The 13752-nt window shown below is 41.4% G+C and overlaps 1 protein-coding gene across 4 annotated transcripts in view; it reads right to left on the bottom strand.

Moving 5' to 3' along the window:
* pax7a (paired box 7a) overlaps positions 1-13104 on the bottom strand; it is a 44477-nt gene extending 31373 nt beyond the window's left edge. The window contains exons 1-4 of one of the 4 annotated variants that reach the window (XM_086199697.1): positions 12564-13104; positions 10993-11228; positions 10218-10362; positions 9741-9869 (exon numbers count right to left, since the gene is read on the bottom strand). In XM_086199697.1, coding sequence (XP_086055823.1) covers positions 9741-9869; positions 10218-10362; positions 10993-11228; positions 12564-12648 — 595 coding nt within the window. In that variant the 5' untranslated portion in view covers positions 12649-13104. The remainder of the gene's footprint in view (positions 1-9740; positions 9870-10217; positions 10363-10992; positions 11229-12563) is intronic. The other 3 variants (XM_086199698.1, XM_086199699.1, XM_086199700.1) reach the window with 3 other exon arrangements.
* Between the last annotated feature and the right edge of the window lie 648 nt (positions 13105-13752).

The raw sequence follows: 13752 nt of genomic DNA, 5'->3' as shown, positions 1-13752 counted from the left end.
TGGTCATAATGCAACGCACTGTCGTGATCTGTGCCAGCTGTCAGAGTTTGACAACCCTAGCTGGCAAAGTGAATTGGAGGAAACTACATGTCTTTCAATAAATTATGTGGTTCTGACCGGCTCATCTGATTTATCATGGCCATAATAAAGCCTGAGAGGTCCTGATGTAGTGTACACTCATTTCTGCAAACATTCATTTTCATTGTTTGCTACAATAACTATGGCTTAATCACCAAGACAAACATCCCTTTCTGCCAGAGGTCCTGCTTATTATTACGCTGTCCATCCTAAAATTTACCCAAGATTACCTCAGACAGGCAGAGAACTTCAGTGGAACTATGCAGTATATTTGATTTTCCTCAATCTACAGCAGCGTATCTACATCCTGCTGAGCCCATGACAAATATTGAATATTGAATATTGTCATTTTTCGGACAAAACTGATCTGCATAATGGGAGGGTTGCAGGTCCTAATTAGACCGTGAGGTCAACCTGATAGTCATTCAGCATCATCATAAAGAATTTTCTCTCGTTATCAAATGTTTGTTGTTTTTTTAGGGCTCTTATGTGTATGTTGCAGTGTGTGTGTGTGTGTGAACATTTTACAAAGTATCAAATTTGGAACTGAAGAAGAACATTTAACACTGCTGATTTCATTCATGTGAGACTGTTACAACCTGTATAAAACACTACAAAAATTCAAAGTTCTCACGTCTTTAACTGACTTGATCCGTCAGTTGGTCGTTTTAAGTTTCCTGCTAAACAACTCGTTCGTTGGAATGACCGGGCTTTACGGAACGATACGGTTAACAGAATAATCTCTCATATATGTTGTCTTCGGCAATTCACCTACACGAGACAAAAGAAAAATATGAAGCATTAAGTTACAGAAAGTAAACCCCAGTCATTTTGTAATATAATATTGTGAGTGCGTCTTGTTTTCCAGGTTGTGTTTTCTCAGTGCCACGTCTGCTCTCAATCACTTTATTGCTGGTTGACATTGTTATTGGTACTTTCCGACAATAGGCACCATTGTCTGTAATGGTCATGAGGTCACGTAATTAAGCTTTTTTATAGCAGCGAAATCATGCCAGCTCCTCCGATGACGCCGGTGTGTACAGTGACTACAACAGGACGTTACCTGGATTTAACTGTCTGTTCAGTGAGTTTCCTCTCTGATAACTACCGGAGGTTTTTCCATTAAAATCTTCCGAACTAATCTTCCTCCACTGGGAACAATTGTCTCTCCTAGTGGTATGGCTAGCCATCAGCACTGAGACATAAATAAATGGCCTTTTAAAAAAAAAAACAAAAAAAAAACGCATCGACCCTCTTGTTAAGACACTTGAGCGCAGCAACATGTCAACTCATTCTCTTCCCATTTCCTCTGCTGCAATCCTGTCAACCCTGAGTGTAGTTTTCCCTCCGGACGGGCCACTCTTTGTCCACTATCCAGGTAATACTCACCAATCATGGTTCATTACAACAAATCTATGAAGGGTCTGGCCACTGCAAGCAAACCCGCGACTAACGCATAGAAGAAGACAGAAGAAATCGGCCTCCCCGGGACACCCCACCACCACCACCACCACCAGCACCACCACCACCACCACCACCACCACACCACCCTCCAGACTAGATTGGATTGCCAATACGGCCCACAGATGTTTTGAGAAGTCAAGAAAAACAATGGAGCAGAAAATAAATACTCCAAAGCCACAATAATGACTCCACTTGGTAAACTAACACAGTATTGATCGTCGTCTTCTCTTTTTTTGGGGGTTGTTTGTTTAAAAAAGCCTCATCCCCGCTAATAGCTGTCTGAGAGTGTAATCTCTCCCTTGTCCTCCCCCTCCTCTCCTCCCCTCCACATTCTCTATTATGTGGCTCCTTTCAGCGCGCCTCAAATAGTTTAGGTTCAGTGTCGCACTGGGGTACGGGGCATGGGACTGGGGACCAATTGTTTGCTAATGTTGACACCTGCCAGAGCAGGCTTGGTCTATTTGGGGCCCGCCAAGCTGCAAACTGGATGCCCCCCCTCCTCTTTAGCGAGATTAAGTGTGGGTTGCTGGGGTCACAAATCACTGGACTCCCTCTGATGTTGTGAGGCACAGAGCCAGAGACTGAGAGGGACTAAAGAGAGAGCTGGAGAGGGAGGGACAGAGGAGGGAAGAGGGATAAAGAGTGACAGTCTATTGTTTACTGAAAAGGAGGGGAATAATGTATCTTCTTGGGTGCGCGTAACCAGTGTGTCCCATTCAAAAATATATCAACAGTGAGTCCACGTCGCCCTGCTAAAACACACAACAGATTTCTGCCTTGATTTGTGTCTCCCTTTGGTGCTTCAATGATCCGTGAGACTTGAAAATTCAGCTTTAACTTAACCTTAACTCTGCTCGCTGTCTTCGCATGTGCAATTTACACACCCAAAATATATATAAATAACATATAATGCAGGACATCTGCTTTCAGAGGGACAGACTCCTGGATCGGGTGCCAGTATACTGTGATTCTACAGAAGGGCTTAAACCAAATGCACTTTAAAGTTTTTTATGCACACATATAGTAGAAAGCCCAAAGGAAAATCAGCATGGCAATGACAGACACTACCCAGTAACCCCCCCCCCCCCTTGCTTTGCAGATGTACATTAATGCAAAAAAGCAGAGATCTGAGCTGCAGCAGAAGCACCCTCACTCCCTTTAAAACTGCTGCTGTCCAGCCTTATCGTGTCAGTTTGAAGGCCCCTATTCAAAAGTATTCATGCATCTGCCTTTGAGGCACAATAGCAGCTAGTTTATAAACTGTCTGCCTGGGCACCCAAAGGCTTTAGTTCTTATTGTTTTCAACCCCTTAATAAACTTTTTGGAGGAGTTCATCAACTTGGCTGAATAGCCTATGCAGCAAGTCTGAAGACAGAAAATAAGAGAAAGGCCTTTTCTCCTCCCTTTTCTTTCTCTCGTCCCTTTCTAGTGGCTGTTGGTGGAACAATGGCCAGAGCAGCCTGTCAGACATCACAGAGGGTTTTTTTTTTGTAGCAATACAAGAAAAAAAAAAAAAGAATTCAATAAAAAGAGAATGTGGCTTTTAAAATGAGAATAGGAGACAATTGTACTGTTGCATTTGCACAAAAGGCAGAACTCAAGCTGAAATATATATTTAAAAATGTGTTTTGTACAGCTATTTGAGTAAAACGAGGCAGACGTTTAATTAAATATGAAATAAATTCTGCAAAATATCCCTGAAGAGTCTACAGGAATTAGTCAAGAATATTTAAATAAAACTATAAATGTTGAAGAAGTCTTTTCTTTTTTCTACTAAGATTGCCTGACACCTGTTAGGCAGCTCAAGTGATGGGCTGCAATAAAATATAATTTTGGCTATAAGCCATTAATCCACTGTTATACCTTTAAACCTTTAAAATGAGCCAAACTTAAAAGTCTTTAATCGATGTCTGCTCTAATTAATTTCATACCCAATTACAAGAGGCTAGAGTCCGGGCAGGCCGGCCTTTCTAGCCCACTGGATGGCCGTAATTGATGTAATAGCAGGGAGGGGAAAAAAAAGAGAGAGTCTACTTAGAAATAAAAGCCCGCAGCGGTCCAATTCAACAACAACAGCATCCAAACACGCTGCTTTACCCCCCCCCCCCCCCCCCCTCCACCATATGACCCAAAAAGGCCTTATTGGCTGCCCCGGACCAACCACCTACTGTTTCCCACCGATGCACTCGGCGCTTGTGAACACCCTAATTAGATGTGACAAGTTCAACGAGCTGGTTTCAGAGCAGGAAAAGCTGGTCAGGTTATGATTTCCGAGTCAGACTCACAGGGGGAATCTGCGGACAGCTGATTCCTGTCAGCCTCATTCATCTTCTTCCAGCCAATTAAACATTAGTGCTAACAAAGCGCCGGCAATTTAGGCTGGGGGGGTGGGCATTAAACGCTTTAAGTGGAAATGTAAATGTTGGCGTCAGGAAGGTGGTGACGTAACAACATGAGCGATGTAACAACAACAACAACAACAATAATAATAATAATAATGATAATAATAATAATAAAAAATAATAAAAAAAATAATGTAAAAAAATGCTCAAAATGTTGGCGTATCGGTGAGCAATTTAAGGAACATGATGTTTTTTTTGCTATAGTACTATATAGAGAAAAATGTTCATACTTCTTAGCAAAATACGCCAGAATAAACGCTAAATACATCTTGCTCTGACTTCAGCGTCAACACCCAGCGTTACGTCGAGATGACGTCCAGTAGAATAACTGCAGCATTATAGGATGAACATACAAATAAAACTGGCAACATCTGTCACAATGCAAATGTTCAGTTGCTGGTGAGGTAAGTGATGTTACTCAGGGATGAATAAATCGGACTGGTAACTTTGGAGACGCGATTCAATCTACAGCTTCAGTCACTGATACTCCCACCTGTTGACCTGCTGAAAGTGTGACGCACATGAGAGATGTGTGTGTGTGTGTGTGAGTGTGTGAGTGTGTGTGTGTGGGGGGGGTATATATACGTGTGTGTGTGTGTGTGTGTGTGTGTGTGTGTGTGTGTGTGTGTTAGACGCAACTTAGGAGCTGCAAATGTGAGACTTTTCTGTGTGTTTTTAGGAGCGCAGGCCTGCGGGCGCTGCGCGGAGCCCCGTAGTGAAAATTGGCGGAATAAAACAGAGAGAAATGAAGCGCCCTACTGTTGTGACAGGATACCTGGAGGGCAACGCTTCCTCTTTAATTTGTCTCGTATGGTTTGAGACCCCCAACCAGACACTCAATCCTCAGAGTCTGCGTAAGCCTACTGAATTTAATTCTCGATGGTGAAATTATATGCTATAATTAAATATCATTGAGGAATGTTCGGTGGCATCTTATCATCTCGGTCTTCCTCGGCTGCTTCGTTGTTATCACATTAATAGTAACAACATCTAAAATGGGCCTATCAGCATTTGTGTGTGTGTGTGTGTGTGTGTGTGTGCGTGCGTGTGTGGAGGGGGGGGGGGGGGATTGCAGGCTAAACAAAGGGCACCTATGGGTTTACAGCTTATATTCTGATATTTCCGAGCAGGAAATGTTAACCTTGAAATGCTACTATCTGCGCCTAACAATGTGTGATCATAACCCCATAAATGAGGGGAGAAATTGAATCCTTTTAAGTTATTAAGCAGGAAAGGATTATAAAATCGTCTTTATAAATGAGCTAGAAATCCCCATGTCTTCCTCTGTACACTTTTAAATTTCCCACAAGAAGCTGGAGAGGAAAGATTGCCCCTTTTCAAGAGCCCCACAAGAGATGGAAAAACCATTTTTGTGCCCAGATAGGGACTCGTCCCACATGGTAAGCGCCACTTTAATTAATAGACAGCCTTGAGAGGTATCACTGTCAGCCGGGAGAATGGTGGCAGAGCACTGTTTGTGCCCCCATGAATATTTCTGATGTGATCAAAGTCAAATGCCATCACAGAATGAATTTAAGCCTACTCCATTTTTTTCTTCTTCTTCCTCTTATTGAGCTAATACCGTCGACTCTTAAGCTCCGGATGTCACTCTGGTTTGGTAGGCCTACCAGCTCCAGGGTGCTCGCTTTCACGCCGCCGCATGTTTCCTCAGCACCATGTTACCTTGATGAAATACTTGCTAACTGCGAAATGTAACACTCTTTTTTTTTTCCTTTCTTCTTTTTGTTAAATTAATCAGAATTTTTAAGGAAAGAAAGGACATAAATATCATCGGCTGGTATGCATTTATTCTTGAAAGTTCTCTCTTTACGCCTGCGCATCAAATGGGCGGGGCGAAATTGATGGCGTTTTAAAGAAAAACTGTATCAACTAAAAACAACTTTAAAAAAAAATCATTTTACCGTTAGTAACTTAAAAAACAAAAAAAAAAACTAGGCTGGTTCTTTCAGGACCTCTGAAGAGAGAGAAAGCGTTAAAAGTACAGTCGTTACTATAGCAACACACCTTCCCTAACGACCTAAGAGTTACCTGGCCAATATGGAGGGAGCGACCTCATCAATATAGATTTATCTGATGCGTTATGGCCTCTTTTTTTTAGTCTTGAACACTTGTTAGGGCCGCTCATAGAGCACCGAACTGACACGTTTGACACTCAAAACAGAGAGAGAAGAAGGGACGATACGACCGCCATGGGGGCCACACCAGGACTGGCACAGCCGATGAAACCACACTCATTTATTTATGAATATATGTTTAAATAAAAATACATAACCGTATTTACGTTTTACATTCTTTTTTTTTTTTAAATTTGCAAATCAAAATCAACACTGCTTCTTCTCCCCGCTAAAATTATTTTACATCAAAATATGTCTTGGCAAAATATATTCTGAATACTTTTATATTTGGTTTGGATATTAAATTACCCCAATTGTAAAATGGAATTATGCTATGCATGTGAATCATTTAGTTCATTTTTACCACGAATAAATCGAACATTATTGTTATTTTTATTACTATTATTATTAGCATTATTATTATTGTTATTATGGTTGGTGCCGTGTCTGTGCCCTCTCTATAAGGAGTGTAGGCCTACCAATGTAAATTCCAGTGAAATGTGGCTCGAGTGGCTGCGGGGACAGGGGAGGTTAATCCGAGTTTAATGCAGTGAAGCACAGCGCAGGGTCTGGGCTATGATGGGTATGTTATCTCTGCCCAACATTTGGGTCTCCCTCAATTTCCACCCAGCCAAATAGCTGCGAGAAAGTGCAGATGGAGTCACTCTCAATGCCTGAGGAAAAACGTTATTAATAGCTAAATAACTTCGCCATACTTTCACTGAATCTCTCTCTCTCTCTCACTGTTCCAGATGGATTTGTTTGAAGTGGTCTCTCGCTTCATTCCCCTGTCCTTCTCATTCAGCACGGCTTTAGAGCCGAAATATAGCTACATTATATTACCATACACTTAGAGGCAGCCGGGGTGTGTGCGCGCATGTGTGTTTGCGACGTGGAGCAGCAGCTTTTCACCACAGTAGGCCGAGTCATTAATAACAGCAGCTCCACCGTTTTGTGTTTCCTTGCGGAACTAAACGTGGTTGTAGCTCATAAAACTAATAGGCATCACTTTTCTTTTCTGTTTTTTTTTTCTTTTTAAACGCAAACGAATTAGGAACGAACGCCACCTCTGCAGTTTGCAGGTAGGAACCAAAATTAGAGAACGCCCCCCCCCCCCCGCCCCCAAAAAAATATGTTTAAAACAATTTGCGCATCATGTTCATTTTGCTCTGCGTCCTAAATTAAATATCTGAGAGTAAACCAGCTCTAACCTCGCATGTCTGACTGCCTCACACCTCTCTGCCGCCTTGTCACTTTCCCTCCCTGATGCTCGGAAATAATCCCACCTGGCATCTGTTTAATTAGATTGAGGACCTCCGGTAATCCGGCGATTTGCTGAAGTGTCCATCGCCTGTCGCCAGTTGATCTGACGTGCAGGCAGGACGCATCCGAGCCGCAGATGGACGCCAGACAGCTGATTTCACCTTCTGATCGGTGTGGAGCAAAAAAAAGAAAAAAGAAAAAAGAAAAAAAGAATGGCCCAGTTTGCGCACGGGTGGTGCAACATTTCCGCGTTGATGCCGTTTCGGTACAGAATTGATCAACCTTGTTTGAGGGACTTGTTTCATGCAGGATCTCAAATCAGGTTACAAACATTTACTAGAATTTAAAAAAAAAGGGGGGGAAAAATGGGGGGGGGGGCAGATGAAAAGGTGCAACTATTTCCAGGACACAGACTGGCTGCTCCACTTCATCTCTCTCAGCTTGCAAGAAAGGAAGAAAAAAAAAAAAAGTACAACACCGTGTTACCAGTTTAAATACACATTTAATGAAGCTAGATTAGAGCTGGGATAAATCCGTGATGTAACCTTTGAGAAAAGCAAATACACGGGCCTAATAAACAAATAGATAAATAAATAAAGTCTTAAAAATCTGGATAAGTAAACGTAAAAAAAAAAAAAAAAAAAAAAAAATCTCATGAATTTTTGTGCCCAGGGCGAGCCACTGTGAGCTCCGCTCTGAGATGAAAGTGAAAAGAAATAAAAGGCTCTATTTAATCTGCTTTAAAACCCCTCTCCACATAAGGGCTGTGCTTCAAACTCGAAGAGTGAGAGGCTGATTGGGGATAAATACATTTCTTACCATGCCTGCGAGCTATTACACCCGGCACGAACACAGCCACCTATTCAGCAACCATCGTTTCCAGTGCTTACTCTAATAAGTATTAACATTATTAAATGCCATCCGGATGTCGCTAGTCTAAACTGCACAGGCTGCGTCTCTTTTTATAGCGATGCAACTCGCTTCTCAATTTAAAAAAAGAAAAAAAAAAAGAAGAGAGAAATAGAAAACACAAGCAGCGCCAAGACAAACAACATTAAAGCGTCTTGGTTATTTTGTACCAACTGCAGAAAATCAATAATGATGCAAATGATAATGCAGTCAACACCTCACGAACTGTCACTTTATCCTCTTCAACGCACACGCACGCACACGCACGCAAATGTTGGTCATTTTTGTAGATTTGCAACGAAACGGTGACGTTTTTTTTTTCTCTCCTTCAAACATTAAAGAAATTGCGGTGGCGTGACAGAGAGAAGAGAGTGTTTTCACGCTATCAACGACTCCAACGGGCCATTATATTAAATTACAAAACTATCTAGCAGCGGGGCGTACTGAATAATTTATCTCCTTTTATGTGTCTTCTTGCCCTTTGTCCAAACTTTTCTCTCTTTCTCTTTTACCAGATTTTTGAATGAGAATGGACGGCGCCCATTTGCCTCTCGCTGCTCTGCTTTCCAGGATTTGCTTTTGTACACCGGACTCTTCACTTCAGCACCAGTGGAGGGGAGAGAGGTTCATCTTCAAGTTTGACAAATTTTTGGCAGTGACCTTTTTTTTTTAACCAGCAAAAAAAAAAAAAAAAAAAAAAAAGTGTGTGTGTGTGTGTGTGTGGGGGGGGGGGCGCCGAAGTCCAAATTTGGGCGTTTATTTTTCGCCACGATGAAAACAAACAGTCACATCATTAAATCAGTAACTTGCCTTGTGGAAAGAAAAAAAAATTCAGCCTAAATCTCCCATATTAAAGAAATTGAACAAGGCAAACGTATAGAAATATTCCAATTTTAAAGCCACGACTTTACCTTTATTTTCGTATTTAAATTTGATATGCAAATGTGAATGTTTGTTTCTGATGACAAAGCTTGCTGGCAAACACTGGCAGAGAACATCTGCATCAAAGCTCCTCGCAGCTTCGCTAATAGAGCAAAAAAAAAAATGAATAAAATAATACATTGATTTCCACTTTAACTGACAAGTGGTGAAATGTCAGCGAAGTGACATCGATTGTGAAACGGGTCAACTGTCAGCTGTCGTTTAGAGGTCGTTAAATGAGTGAATGAATGAATGAATGAGGCGGAATTCGCTACACACATTAATTTTCTGCAGTTAAATACCTTCTGCCAAGGCTCTCATAAATAATTGAGTGAATGAACAACTGCTGGCTCGGAGTTAAAAGCAGGAATAAATTCTCTGCTGCAGCTCGGATGTGGGACAATTTCCCAAGAGGACGTGAAGTAGGAAGTCTATTTCAAACATTTGCTTCCTGCCTACAAGCCTGTCATTTACAATCATAATGATAGTAGTAATAATTTGTTCCTTCAGACATGTACAAGTTATCGACAAAATGAGTTACAGGGCCATATTTCTGCTGTTAACTTACATTTATCACCGAGGATGCCATCGATGCTATGCTTTGTTTTCTTTTCTCCATCTTCATCCTTCTTATCACAGTCATCCTCGTCATCTTTTTTGCCAAATCGGGCCCTCAAAACGCGGCTGATGGAGCTCACTAATGGCAACAAAAAGGTAAATGGGTGATTAGCCCTAAAACCCATAAAAGAACCATAATAATCCTATCATACATTTTTTTTAGAAGGATACAAAATAGCACAAGAATTGAAAATAAAGTTTCACATGAAGCAGCTGCGTTGAAATAAAAAAAAAAAAACACAAATTATTCAATTTGACCACCAAAGGAACATTTTTTCCCCCCCCAAAAAAAAGATATTCTAAGGTGATTTTTTTTTTTTCTCTGATGAAACATTTGATTATCAGTAATGGGGCTTAAAGGTGTTGGATGCTCAGAAGTGATACTGCAGTGTTCGCTCGTAATAAGAAAAAAAAAAAGGCAGCTTACCAGATGAAGCCTCACCTGAAGGAACTGTGCTTCTGTCGCACACCCCGTCCTTCAGCAGCTTATCCCGGATCTCCCAACTGAACATACCCGGGTTTTCTCTCTTGTACTCCTCGATCCTCTTCTCCACGTCAGGAGTTGCCACCTGCTTTAAGTTTGGAATGGTGAGAAAGAAAAAAACAGAGGCAGAGAGAGAAAGAGAGAAATACGAGACAGGAGGCGGAAAGAGAGTAAATTTCAGGCTTGTATCTGCTATTTCTAAAGGTGAACAAATATCAATATTGTTATAAAAACAATAGAGCAAAAGATAAAATACACAATTTTGAATCAGTATTAATACTGCCGTATTAATCTCTACTGAACTCCTCAAAAACTGTTTAAAATCAACAACAATTTAAGTTTATAAATTGCACTTTGAATGAAAGATAATTACAGTAAATTCTGATGCAATTGTGCAAAAAAAAATCATCCGTTCAAATAAACTAAAATTAAATCAAAGTTTTAGAAAATAAGATTTGCTGGTCAAAAAATAACAGTAGTTCGTGAACAGGCGTATTTTCATCGTTTTTGTTTAAAAAAAGGCGGGTTTCACTTAAATATGTGCTGATTGTTGATATTATTATCGGTACATTCTACACACGACATTCTAACACACGTCAAACTTCCGTTTCTCTCTCCCTCATCCATCAATTTCACCGTCATCACACAATCCAGGAGTCCTGCACCTCCTCCCGCCTCCACCCACCCATCCATCGATCGGTTCATGGACCCCACTCACCCTGGGTTTGCTGCCTCCGATGGCCCCTGGACGAATGGAGCCTGTCTCTTGGTACCGGCACAGGATCTTGGAGACACAACCGTGAGAAACTCGCAGTTGTCGTGAGATTACGCAGGGTCGGATACCGTGGTGGGCCATCTCCACGATCTTGTGTCGGATGTGATTTGGCAGGGGCCTCCCGTTGATGAACACACCGCCAAGCTGGTTCACCCTACCCTGGCCCAGAGGAGTGGATACTGCACCACAGCAAACAACGAGAGTCTCAATCAGCAACAACAACAACAACAACAACAACAACGCAGCCTTCTCACGTTCACATGAAGCGGCGGTTTATTGCGTTGGTGATGAATAGCAGCACGTTTGTCGCCTTGCTGGCTTCTGAAAGGACGCGCACTATCATATTAGAGTTTTCTTTTTTTTGGATTATTCCCATCGTTCCAAATGTAGCCAGCGTCAGTCTGGCTGACAGGATGCATCCGAGCCACTTCAGGATCCAATTTCATATTCAAGAGACACTAAAGAGAGTGACACTTCCCACCTTGATTATTCCTAGTCATGCTGTACAAATATTGATGTGATCCTTTGAGCCTTCTCTTTGCTGTGTGTGTTATTGCCATTTCCAGCAGCAGGACACTTGAACAAATCCCGCAGCTCCAGGAACTCGCGAGCTACGTGGCTTTTGTACATTTCACTTCAGACCACTTGAGCACGAACTGGGTGTAATGGGAAAACTGGTCCCATAAATGCATGCAAATACAAAGTGATCTTTTTTCCGCCCATATGTTCAGACAGCTCGAGTGTGGGCATTATAAGTTTGGACCAAATTAACAATTAGATTGCTTTTTTTCCCTTTTTTTTGGGGGGGGGGTGGTTGTGTGTGTGTGTGTGTGTGTGTGTGTGTGTGTGTTTGAGTGTGTAACAGTCAAAGTTGGACCTGTAAAATGTGACACGAGTTCTAAAAAAAAAAACAAAAAAAACCATTTACGTCCTCTATGGTGTGACCTAATTTTACTGTCACAGGCTGAGATTTTTTTGCAAAAAAATAATTTTAACTAAATACTATATTTCAAGGCCAATTATATTAATGTTGTTTCTTTATTATTTTAAAGTAAAACCATGAAAAACATCCATTTATATGTTCAAAAAAAAGTATAATCAAAATAAATATTTCAGGTTGTGCAAAAAAAAATAAAAAAATAAATAAATTCTGAATTTAGCCTGAAATAAAATAAACCAGAGTTGGTATAAGGGCCTTGAGGTTGGACCTATAAATCCAGATATTAAAATACCAAGCAGAACTAAAGCACAATCATGAGGTAAAACGAAAAGCTGTGGCTTGATTTTCTGTATCCACTATTCCTTTTGTTTCGGGTGTATTTTTTTTTACGCACCTTAGCAGGTCGCCGTTACAAATTGCTGTGTGTGTGTGTGTGTGTGTGTGTGTGTGTGTGTGTGTGTGTGTGTGTGTGTGTGTTTGTGTGTGCGTGTGTGCGTGTGCGCGCGCGCGAGCATCATGCCACCAGCTGACAGAGTTAAACACAAGTTCAGACACGTGTTGTCGTCCGCCTTACCTTCCAGGGGGAAGCCGGTTCGGGGGTAGTTCTGGCCGGGCGCAGGTCGCACCATCCTAGGCACTGTTCCCGGTAAAGTAGCCATTCTTCAGCTACTCGCTCAACACCAGAACGCTCTCTGCTCGAAGCTGCTACTCACAAAAGTCCAAGTCAATACACGGAATGTCTTCAAAAAAATGCTCAAAAAAAGAAAAGAAAAAAAAAAAGATGCTCAATCTTTCAAATCCCAATCCCAGACGGAGACTAGCTCTTCTTCTCCTGGAAAATAAAAGTGATGCTCTCCTCTGACGCGATGGATTTGTCAATAAAAAAAAACCAAAACAACGGGGCAGCAAAAAGAAAAAGAAAACCCTGTGATGAGGGGAAAAGGAGCAGCTGCACTTCAAGTTGAGAAGCTGTGGTTGATAAAATGCAGTTATTCGTTTCCCTTGGTGTAGTTTGGGTTCAGTATAATGTCTCCTGGCTGGTTGGAAGTAGTTTAAGTGGCCAACTTTCGTGCATGTCGGAGGAGGAGACAGCAGAGCGCTCCCATAGGCTCCCTGGCCTTTCTTTTATGGATGAAAGCGAGTGGGTTTAGCCAGGAGCCAAGCGACCAATCACAGCAGCACATTCCACTTTTAATTCGCTGACCCCCCACCCCCCACCCCCTAACCCCCCTCCTCCTAAGACCCAATACAGCAGGACCAGTTCAAAATGTATTATATCTAAATGGTATTCTAAAGCCCGTCTTTAAAACGAAAAAAAAAAGAAAAAAGAAAAAGAGGTGCGCTTCCATGACATCCAGCTGCTCCAACCTGGAGAATATTTAGGCTTTTAAAAAGACCAGCAACTTCTTAATTTCTTTCTCTATTTGTTTGATCAGAGAAACCCAAGAAATATAGAGATATATATATATATCAGCCGTGACTTTGCTTAAAAAGTAAAAGCCTATAATCTTAAATTGTTCAAAAATAAATAACAAGAACAATAACAATAATAAAACTGCGCATCGTTTACAAGTAAATAATCAAATACGGAGTGAAAACGATTGAAAAATGTCTTGATTTTTTTCGAATCAAAAAAAAAATAGTGAAGTTGTCATCGTCGCGGTCAAAGTGGTCACTGAGGAAGCTCCTAAAGCTGCGCTGAGGCGTCGTCGGAGGTGAGGCTGGAAGATGCCTTTGGCTCGTTAACCTCTCAATTAACTAAA

This window comes from Aulostomus chinensis, chromosome 3 (genome assembly GCF_037954235.1).
Source record: "Aulostomus chinensis isolate RoL2024-O1b breed Wild chromosome 3, RoL_Achi_v1.0, whole genome shotgun sequence".
NCBI classification, from domain to species: Eukaryota; Metazoa; Chordata; class Actinopteri; order Syngnathiformes; family Aulostomidae; genus Aulostomus; species Aulostomus chinensis.
This window is presented reverse-complemented; position numbering and strand designations above follow the sequence as displayed.